This window comes from Ursus americanus, chromosome 9, assembly GCF_024610735.1.
Source record: "Ursus americanus isolate L20-20 chromosome 9, mUrsAme1.1.p, whole genome shotgun sequence".
Classification (NCBI taxonomy): Eukaryota; Metazoa; Chordata; class Mammalia; order Carnivora; family Ursidae; genus Ursus; species Ursus americanus.
The window spans coordinates 43,433,459-43,445,468 of NC_142135.1; the positions used below are offsets into that span (position 1 = coordinate 43,433,459).

The following is a 12,010-nucleotide window of genomic DNA, read 5'->3' on the forward strand; positions in this document are numbered from 1 at the left end:
ATAGAATTAGAATTATTTATAATCTTTGATTTTGTTTTACATTCTGCACACTCTAAAGCTACCGTAAGAGGGCTCCCTACAGATCACTGTTTCGCAATTCAAATACTCAGTTTTTCGGAGTATTTCAATTACTAAAGAGAGGGTATCTCAAAATTAACCATACAGAATTAAACATTACAAAACGTGCCCTCTGCATGTTTCGTCATTCTCTCCTTCATTGGTATGTGCCTGTTCACACCCTCGCTATATCGTTTACAGAATCCAATGACAAAAAAGTTCCTTACTTGGTATTATGTGTATCAATGGTATGGAAGAGCTCATGTAATTCTTCTCCACTCAGAACACCATCTGCAAAATATGCTTTGAATTCTTCAAAGGACAATTTTCCATCATCTGAAATGGTAGGAACAGACAGAAGAGAAGCAAATCATTTCAACTTTGTATATTGTTTTATCTTTTATTTTTTAAAAACTTTGCCCAAATGCTTATACAGGTTTATTTGTGTATGTATCCACATTTACTTAAAAAGAAAGAATAATTCAAGGTGTTAAAAAGAAAAATAATTTAATATCTAGTACATAGACTTCAGATGTATACCCCCTGATGAAATAGGTCTATATGGTTTTAAGTATGTTTGGGATCACTTATTTCTGGGCAAACATTCAACAAACAATTTAACTAAACATGCCAAAAAGATACCCACCCAACCAAATAAAAGCCTAAGACAGAGTCAATTATGTAGACATTTTTGTCTTGATACACAGGAACTAGCAGGTTACAGAATAAGTAGATGTTTAATAAGTGTATATTGATCAAATGAATGCTAACATTTAGACTTTAAAATTGTTATTACAATCCAACAAACTGTGTTCATTTCTTTACTATTTAAACAAATGAAGGCTTTTTAAAGAAAAACACATTTTACTTATTGTGGGATATAAAAGTGAATGACAATCAAATCAGGGAGTCTAACAAAAAGAAATAAGAGGTGTAGACGTAAGTATAAGCATGTCACACAGTAACACAATGTTAAGTGCAATAAGAGATACACTTTGGTATAGATGGGAGTTAGGGCAATCAAAGATCTTTTTATTTGGGAGCATGAGGAGTTTTAGTAACTTTTGCACCTTTCTACAGCAGGTAAATGTGGATAAGCAGAGATGGAAGAAACACAATAATAGATGAAAGTAAAAGATCTCTACAAGATTCAGAAGCAGAGAATTTAAGGGAGTGAATGGACAAGAAGGAAAAGGAAAGCATCCTTCTTTCTGTGCAAGAAGCTGGTGTACCAGTTCTCTCAGGGAAGTTGCCAAATGACTTAAGTGGTGGAAGGTTCCTCTCCATTAACAACGAGGCAGCTGGAGGACTAAAGAGAAAGGAACTTAGGGTCACAAAACTCTTATTGTGTGGTCCTACCAACACCACCATACTGAAGAAAGTAGAACTTGTCTTTGAGAAAAAGGTGATAAGATTTAATAGGACTGGATCTTCAAGATCTATTTGGAGCTTTTTTTTCCCCCTCAAAAGATGGCCCACAGACCACGTGAAGTTCGGTTAAAATGAATCATGGAACTTTACATCAAAAACTAGGGATGTACTGTATGGTGACTAACATAATAAAAAACTATTATAAAAAAAAATCTTACCAAAAAAAAAAAATTGCAAATTCTGAGCCCTACCAGAGGATCTGAATCTCACAGAAGGCATGGAGGGGTGGAGCAGTCAAGAAATCAGGACTTGTGGTGACCTGTAAGATTCCTCCTCACACTAACACCATAAAGGACACAATAGGCCTAATCACTGAATGACCTGCTTTTTCAGATAGGGATTTAAAGGCTGTAACATTTTCAAAAATCCTTATTTGCAAAATATAAACATAAAGACCCTTGAGAGTTTTTAAATCGCATATAATTATACTTCTTAACTTAATAGGTGTATTAAACCAATCTTCCAGTTAATTCTTGCCAACAGCTAACTGAGCGGACTTAGCATTGCAGGTCACAACAAACCTAATCTGGATCATGCACTGAATGAGATCCTCACTCCCAGAGGTCCCCTGGGCTGGCCTGCCTCAGTGTAGCTCAGCCATTCAAAGACCCCAGCAACCCATTGCAAAATGAAGTTGAATCCACCAGGCTCATCCATTGTCTATTTTTGTATTTCTGCTTTTGGATGGGCTATTTTAGTATCATGTCTCAAATGACTATTTTTAACTTTGGCTCCATGTAACCTGATGTATATTCCAGACTGGACGTAGTATAGTTACCTCTACTGTGTATCTCCTTACTTTGACAAAAAATATATCACCAGGTTGGGGAATTGGACACAAACCATGTCTCGGTATAGGAGACAGGAAGGAAGGAAGGAAGGAAGGAAGGAAGGAAGGAAGGAAGGAAGGAAGGAAGGAAGGAAGGAAGGAAGGAAGGAAGGGAGGGGAGGAGAGGAAATGGGAGGTGGCTGGGGGGAGGCGAGGGGGCAGGAAGGAAAGGAAAGGAAAGGAAAGGAAAAAAGGAAAAGAAGGAAGGGAGAAAGGAAGAGGGAGGGAGGAAGGAAAGACAATAGAAATCAAGCCACTATTTCCAAATCTACTATGGAAATTTGCAACAGATGTAATACATACATATTCATGGTGGAATATGCTTCCTTTGGTGAATATTTAATGGCTGTCAGGTAAGCTGAACCATTCAATTATAGTCCTGACTTGAAGGATGGAAACTATATTTTGAAAGCCTGTTTTTACCACATCCAAGACTTTAGGAAGTCTTAAATTCAGGCTACTATACTTTTAAATAAGCAATTGTAAAGAGTTAGTTTGGAATATTTCTAGACTAATGTCTTAATGTTAAACAAAAGTATTACAGGTTTTTTTGTTTTTGTTTTTGTTTTAAAGAGACAAAATACTCCTTTCTAGTGTGGTTCTGCATTAACAAAGCAATCTGAATTTTTTATTACAATATTTTTTTTCAACTTCAATCTTCAATTTTCCTACTTTTCTTTTGAAATGGAACATAATTAAACCTTGATTTATACTGGTTTGGCCTACCGATTAGCCAAATCTTGTGAGATCTGATATACTATGAAATAAATCTTTCTTTTTTTCTTTCAAGATTTGATTTAAATTTGAGTCAATTACCATATAGTGTAGTATTAGTTTCAGAGGTAGAATTTAGTGATTCATCACTTGCATATAACATCCAGTGCTCATTACAAGTGCCCTCCTTAATGTCCATCACCCATTTACCCCATCCTCCTACCCACCTCCCCCACTATAATAAATTTTAACCTTTACCACCAAAGGATGCAGGTTTTTCAATTTTTCTATCTGAATTGCATGCATTGCCAGAGTTTGTATTGAGCATAGCTGGCCTCTCCTCTGCTTTATTTTTAAAGTATTCCGATCTTATGCTCTATATTCTATTAATTTTTGAGATGGAGGTAGGAGAGTGCAGTTGCTCAGAGCAGTCTCAGAACAAAGAAAACTTGAGGTTTTAACATGGATTTGCCATTTATTAGTATAACACTTTCATCCATTCTTTCACCAAATTTTTACTCAGATCCTACTATGTTCCAACACTGTTTTGTGCTAAGAACATAGGCAAGCCCTTAAGAATTCTGTAATTATGATGGAATATATAGCAAATGAACAGCCAAAAAGCGTATGATAAGGGCATTTCTAGGAGACACCGGATGATGTGGGACCATGTAGAAAAGAAACTAATCCAGATGTAAGTATATAGGGAAGGCGTCCCAGAATAAGTGACATTTCAGCTGAGATACAGTGAAAAATGGAGGTTAAATGGGGAAAGATCTGTAAAGGGGGACAGTATTCCAGGTAGAGGAAATGCCAACCACAAAGCTAGGAGGCAAAAATAATACAGTTTGGGAATTGAAAAGAAAAATCAGTAAACTCGGTCAAAGAATACATACTAGAGTAGAATAATAGTTACCAGAGGCTGGGAGAAGGGGGAATTGGAAGACGTTGGTAAAGGGGTACAAAATTTTAGTTAGGCAAGATGAGTAAGTTCTGGAGATCTAAGGTACAACAATGTGACTACAGTTAACAATATTGTATTGCATACTTGAAATTTCCTTAAAGGGGAGCTATTAAGTGTTTTTACCATTAAAAAAGAGTAATTATGTGAGGCGATGCGTATGTTAAGTAGCTTTATTGTACTGAATATTGCACAATACATATGTCTATCAAATTATCAAATCGTCCGCCTTCAATATATGCAATCTTAAAGTGTCAACTATGCATCAACAAAGCTGGGAGAAAAGGCTACATGCTGGGTGGGAAGGACAAGCCAGAGAGTTAGGTACAGGAGTCAATGTCAGGAAAAACCATACAAATCATGGTAAAGACTTCTGAATCTACCCCAAGAGGAGCCACTGTCCTATTAGGAAGCTTAGTGTGGCTGCAGTGAGTAGAGTAGAGTGGACAGGTGTGGCACCAGAAGAGAAGACACATTAGAGGTCGCTGCGGCAATTAGGGCAAGAATCAATGGTGGCTTAAACTTTGGTGGTGACAGTAAGAACACAAGGTAAGTGGCCAGATTTATAACATGTTTAGGAAACAGAATCAATAGGAACTGGTGATCAGCTAAAGGTGATGGATGAGAGGAAACATTAAGTCAAAAATGATATCTGCCCAAGATTGAGTAATCAGATGGATGATATCTCCATTCATTGCAAGAAAGAACACATGGGCTGGAGTACTGTGCTCTATTCAAATTAGATGTACCTACGGAATAAGGTACTTGGGAATTACCAGTACATACTAATTGAGGTCCTAGACGTGAGTTTATTCTCCCAAGGAGAATGCCTACATGAGACAGAAAAGGGCCTAGAATACACTTCGGAAATGCCAACTAAATTCTTTAATTCAGATTTTATAAATGCTTGGCTGTTGCAAGGATTGAGAGGCTGTACAGAAAACACCTGGCATAGTACCTAGCACACAGTAAGAGTTCAATGAGGGTAGGTAGGATTTTTGGGTGGATTTACTTGCTCAGTCTCGCTAAGTCAAGACCGTTATGTATTATTAATTCCCATCTTGTTCTTATTCTTGAAAAGGACTTATTGAGTACACACAGAATAATGGATATTTTATATGTTTGTTTAAAAATAGAAATTTAAGGGGGGCCTGGGTGGCTCAGTCGGTTAAGCGTCTGCCTTCAGCTCAGGTCATGATCCCAGGGTCCTGGGATCGAGCCCCACAATGGGCTCCCTGCTCAGTGGAGAAACTGCTTCTCTCTCTCCCTCTGCTACTCCCCCTGCCTGTGTGTGCACTCTCTGTCTCTCAAATAAATAAATAAAATCTTTTTAAAAAATTGATATTTTACTTTATTTTCTTAGGTAATAAGGTTTTACACATCCTAAAACTGGTACTGCTTTGAAAAAAGTCTTTAAACGCTCATTTAATTTTTCCTTCAGGTTTTGTTTTTACAAATATGCCAACAACTAGAGCACTGACCTCAGCATTTCCCTTCCTACTATCATAATTTTAATCTAGTTTTGTGACCATTTAAATGATTATTCTTCAGGAGCGCCAGGGTGGCTCAGTTGGTTAAGCATCTGACTCTTGATTTGGGCTAAGGTCGTGATCTTAGGGTCCTGAGATAGAGTTCCACACTGGGTTTCGCACTGGGTGTGGAGCCTGCTTAAGATTCTCTCACTCCCTCTCCCCCACCCCCTCACTGATGCTCTCTATCTAAAAAAAAAAAGATTATTCTTTCAAACCACTGGATTTTCCTTCATGTATTTCTTTAACATTTTTGAACACTTTAAATATTGTGCTTTATTAAGATTAAAATACCAAAACATGATCATCTTCAAAAATAACAACAGCATCCTTGTACAAAATGAACACCTAGAAAGCATTACTCAGTTTAACACACAAAGAACAGCATATACTTTGCATAATATGCAAAATTTGAGGCAGAAATAAAAAATAGCAACCTTGTTTCTAAAATGAAGTTCTTAAATTATAAATTAAGAAAAATAATAATTACTATATTAACATGTAATTAAATGTAAATAGATTAAATACTTTCTATCAAATGTACATATCACTTTGTACAAGTCATTTAATATCATTGTGCATTAACTTCCTTATCTCTACACAGCCTCTACCTCTCAAATGTCTAATGTTATATACTGGGTTTAAAACAAGTTACTAACAATATATAAATGCAAATAAAATGCAAGCTCTTCTGATTTCAGCTCTGATTAGTAAAGACCTTAGACATTTTCACTCCTGTCCTTAGAATAGCAAGAAGCTAAACAAACTGAAAATCAGTGACTTTTCTTGGACTCATCAGAGGACTGAGGTTGCAGGCCAACCACTACCCAAAATCTGAGAAACGGGGAAAACCAGAGAATCATAGCCAAGATCTGCTTACACAAAGCAGAAGCTACTGGAGCCATAAACTGATAGAAACACTAACATGGTAAATTTGATGAATTGCTGGAGGCTGGATACAGACTACATGAGAGGGAGAAACTCCTGGGGGCTTCAGTCTTTAGGGACCTTCCACACTTTCATGGGTTTTACCTCCAGGAACCCCACCAGGTTCTCATAGTGAGGAGACAAAAAAGATCACCTTAGAGCTCTGGCACAAGGAAGAGCAAGAGTAATCATGAAATATACCCAGAGTGCTCTTCAGGACAAAAGTCTATTCTTCAGGGGCCACAGATTTTATCAGAACCCTATCCCACTTGGGGGAAGGACACTTCCCTCACTGCAGTCCCCTCTAGACTTCATATCAAATAAGTTGAAGGGAAGCTACGAAACACTTATGAAGGTCACAGCCAAGAAATACAGGCCCACTGAAAGACTGAGATTTAATCAGAAGATTATGGAACATATCTGCTCCTCCATTTCTTACCATCACACCAACAGGGCTCCCACTTAATTTACAGTGGATTACAGCTGAAAGAGCTGTAAGATTCAGATTCTCTCTGAAGAGGAGTACTCAGAGAAGCCCAGGTCAACAGGGAGACAAAAAGACAAGAGGCATTTGAAAGCTGTAGCACGTACAGCTAGAGCAAACGTTAAGCACTGCCCAACTCTACCAGATTAACAAGATTTCTCAAGCTAGAAACCTATGAATCTCATTTCCTATTACCTGATATATCATGATCAGTTTTCACAAAAATATAAGTAATGGTAAAATGCAAGAAAAAGCACGTTCTATAGAAACAAAGCAAGCATCAGAACCAGACTAAGATCTGACACAGATACTGGAATTATCAAAAAAGAAATTCTAACTAACTATGATTAGTAGGTTAAGGGGTCTAATGGAAAGAAAGAGAAGAGATGGGGAATGTAACCAGAGATGGGAACTCTAAAGAAGAAATATCAAAAGAAAATGCTAAAAATCAAAAACACAGAAATAAAGAATGCCTTTGATGGGCTCATCAGTGGACTCAATACAGCTGAGAAAAGAATCAGTGAGTTTGTAAAAGACAAAAAACAAAAAACAAAACCTAAACAGAACATCTAAGAACTCGAAGAGATTTCAAAAGGTTTTACGTAAACATAATTGGTGGAGAAGAAAAGATACAGAGCAGAAGAAATATCTGAAATAATAATGGCTACGAACTTTCCAAAGTTAATTACAGAAACCAAAACACATACCCAGGAAGCTCAGAGAGCACAAAACGGGATAAATTACTGCCTTGATATCCCTCCACCCTGACCCAAGCAACCCTATACCTACACATATCGTATTCAAACTACGGAATACCAAAGACAAAGAGAAAATTTAGAAAGAGGTGGGAAAAAAAATTAATCTATAGTCTATATAGGACTAAGAATACAAATTAAAATTACAGTGGACTTCTCATCAGAAACCATGCAAAAAAAAAAGGGTGCGGAGTGAAATATTTAAAGTGTTGAAAGAAAAGACCCATCATCTAGAATTTTATATGCAGTGAAATTATTGTTCTCTGAATCCAGCATTATCCTAACACCGAACTTAGATAAAACCATTATAAAAAAGGAAAACTCTAGACCAATATAGGAATATAGATGCAAAAATCTTCAACAAATATTAGCAAACTGAATCCAACAATGTTTAAAAAGATTATATATAAAGACCAAGGGGGATTTAGTTTAGTTATGCAAGGCTGGACCAATATTAAAAAGTCAATCAGTGTAACCCCCAACATCAACAGGCTAAAGAAGAAGCAATCTATGATCATATCAACTGATGAAGAAAAAGCATTTGATGAAATTGAACAGTGATTAATAATAAGAATTCAGCAAACTAGGAATAGAAGGGAATTTCCTTAATCTGATAAAGAACATCTACAAAAATTCCAAAGCTAAAGTCATACTAAATGGTGGGGAAGTAGAAGCTTTCCTCTTAAGATCAAAAACAGATCTCAAAAGATGTCTCTCTCACCACTCTTATTTAACAATATTCTAGAAGTCCTAGCTATTGCAACATGATAAGAAGCAGGAATAAAAGGAATAAAGGTATACAAATTGGGAAGGCAGAAACAAAACTGTTATTTCTTCACAGATGGCAAAATTATTTATGTTGAAAATCCCGAAGAGTCAACAAACAAAACAAAACAAAACCCAACCAAAAACAAAACCTCTGAAACTAAAAAGGAAATATAGCAAAGTCACAGGGTACAAGGTTAATATACAAAAATTAATTGCTTTACTATGTATCAGTAGCAAGCAACTGGAACTTAAAATCAAAACAATAGCATTTACAAAAGTACCCCCAAAATGAAATACTTAAGTATAAATCCAATAAAATATATAAAGTATCTAAATGCAGAAAACTACAAAACTCTGATGAAAGAAATTATGTAAAATCTAAATAAATAAATAGATAGATAGATAGATATTCCAGGCTCGTTGATTAGAAGAATCAATACTGTAAAGACATCAGTTCTTCCTGGGCCCCTGGATGGCTCAGTTGGTTAGCACCCAACTCTTGTGATTTTGGCTCAGGTCATGATCTCAGGGTCCTGGGATGGAGGCTGTGGGCTCCATGCTCAGCAGGGAGTCTGTTTGAGGGTTCTTTCCCTCTGCCCAGCCCCTGGTTGCACGTACTCTCTCTCTCTCAATAAATAAATAGATAAATAAATCTTGAAAAAAAAAGATAATTCTTCCCATCCTTGTTTTTTGATCAATGCAACTGATATTGAAATCAAATCCCACCAAGCTATTGGACAGTACTGACAAACTGATTTTAATGTTCATAGGGAAAGACAAAAGACTTAGAATAACAAACACAGTACTGAGGAGGAAAAACGAAGAGGGCTTAATAGTACCCAATTTCAAGACTTACTATAAACTACAGTCATCACACCAGTGGTGCACTGGCAAAAAAGCAGATGCATAAATCAATGGAACAGAATCAAGAAACCAGAAATATAACCACACTAATAGAGACAACTGATCTTTGACAAAGGAGCAAAGGAGGCAATTAGAGAAAGAATAGTCTTTTCAAACAATGGTGCAGAAACAACTGGATGTCCATCTGGGGAAAAAAATGAACCTAGACACAGACTTTACCTTTTGGGATAATAAAAATTAACTCAAAATGGATCACAGACCTAAATGTAAAATCCAAAATAAAAGAAACCTTGGATTGGGTGATGAGTTTTTGGATACAACACCAAAAGTACAATCACGAAAGAAAAAAATGGTAAATTGAACTTTATTAGAATTTTAAAATTTTGCTGTGTGAAAAAAATACTAAGAGAATGAAAGACAAGCCACAGGCTGAGAAATATTTGCAAAACACATCTGAATAAGAACTTGTATCTGTAATATACAAAGAACTCTTAAAATAGTAATAAAAAGGCAAAAAGCCAATTAAAAGTGGGCAAACATCTGAACAGACAGAAAACCAAAGAAAATACACACAACCCTATATATTTTTAGTACTGATAGTCACAAAGAATTAGTAATTTAAATAGTAATGACCTATTAGAATGGCTTCCCTCCAAAAAACCCCACGAAACCCAGCAACGCCAATTCCTGGCTCAGATATGGGGCAGCGGGAATATTAGTCCATTCTTAGTGGGATAGCGGAACGTTGCAGCCACTTTGGAAGATATTTTGGCATTTTCTTATGTAGCAACCACCCAACTGCTCAAAAACTTATGTCCATACAAACACTGCATGGGGATGTTTATTTTTATTCATAATCACTAAAAGTTGGAAGTAATTAAATGTCTTTCAATAGGTGCAAGGATAAAATAATTTTAGTACATACATAGAATGGAATATTATTTAGTGATTTTTAAAAAGTGAGCTATCAAGCCAAAGAAAGTCACGGATGAATCTTGTCAGTCTGAAAAGACTATATATACTATCTGATTCCAATTTTATCACATTCTGGAAAAGACAAATTTATAAAGATAGTAACAAGATCACTAGTTGCCAGGAGTTCAGGGCAATGAGAGTTGAAAGGACAAAGGCAGGAGATATTTTAGAGTGGGGTGACTATTTTGCATGACATGGTACAATAATAATATGGCCTTATGCATTTGTTGAAACCCGTAGAACTTTACAGCACAAAGAACAAACTTGAATGTGTGCAAATTCTTAAAAAATCATTTAGGAGTTTAGGGGATTCCAGGATGGAACGGAGAGAAATTGACAAAATAAATTAAATATATTAGAAATGCATGAAACAACTTCACTGAAGGTAGTGAGGGGAAACAGCGTTGACCTAAGTAACTTTGGAAATGAATGGAGTCTGTATAAACGCAAAGTAAGCTGTAAGAAGCACTATGTTATAGTTGATAGAGTTGATAAAGTTGTTTTCCATGGGGGCACAAGTAGAAACTCCCGAGTTCTACACATGCACACTGGAATTGAACAGTTATGTAAATCAACAGCTGACTGGGGGAGCAGGTGGCTCTCTGTTGGAGTGATAGGTTACTGATAAGCAAAGGGGGGAGGCTAGAATAATCCCGTGGTAGTGTTTAAAGTCTGAGATAACACTATGACCTCATGTTTAACTTAATACAGATATGTATGAGTACATGCAGAAATATTTGTAGAAATACACATACGATTGGGGTAGTATACACATATATATTTCCCTGCTCCATCAGCCGAAGAGCTTAGAAGCAACAATGACACACCGGTAACAATGAGCACATCCACCACCATCTTTGTTTCTAGTATCATTCTCTAGTAACAACAGAAATCAAGGATCCTTGGCTGAGTGACTGATTCTCACACTGGGACAGGAATTATAAAAGATGAGCCTCAAGTATCTGAAGGGCCAGAGAGTAAGAAATTACTAAAAAAACTCACAATTATGAGAGTCAAAGGCACACAGGAGTCTACTGAAAGAACTCCCAATGGTCAAAGTGGGACAATTTGAACAATAAAATACATTGAGTAGTACTGGATTAATCATAGAATAAATATTCATGTGTCCCTAGGGTTATAAATAAATACTGAATAAATAAATACATCTATAAATGAGAAAACAGACAAATCTCCCATACAGAAGAGTTATAAGTAATTCATGCACATACTCAGTCCTCAAGGACGTGGAGCGTAACTCCCCACTCCTTAGGTGTGGGCTGCCCATTGCAACTTCCTTCCAAACAGTCTACTTATGGAAAGGGAAGAAACCTGACAAACACTACCTGAACCAGGAGATGGAGGCCAACACCAATAGTCATAAATCATGTTGACTATATAAACCTTTGATACGATGTGATGGTACTTTACCTCTGTGATCTTCCTCCGCCAAGCACATAACCCCAGCCTAATCATAAGAAAAACATCAACGAATCCCAGGTGAGAGCCATTCTATAAAACACCAGACTAGTACTCTTTACAACTGTCAAGATCATCAAAAACAAAGTCTGAGAAACTGAGCCTAAGAAGATAGGATTACTTAATGTCATGTGCTGTCCTGGCTGGGATCCAGAAACCGAAAAGGGACATTTGGTAAAAACTAAAGAAATCTAGGGGCGCCTGGGTGGCTCAGTCGTTGAGTGTCTGCCTTCGGCCCAG

General features: G+C 36.7%; 1 protein-coding gene across 2 annotated transcripts in view; it reads right to left on the minus strand.

Annotated features, from left to right (window-relative positions):
• The window catches only part of NECAB1 (N-terminal EF-hand calcium binding protein 1), a 180,649-nt gene that overhangs the window by 147,750 nt on the left and 20,889 nt on the right, over positions 1-12,010 (minus strand). For both annotated transcript variants that reach the window (XM_045805995.2, XM_087864750.1), the window contains exon 3: positions 285-393. In XM_045805995.2, the coding sequence (XP_045661951.1) occupies positions 285-393 (109 nt within the window). The remainder of the gene's footprint in view (positions 1-284; positions 394-12,010) is intronic.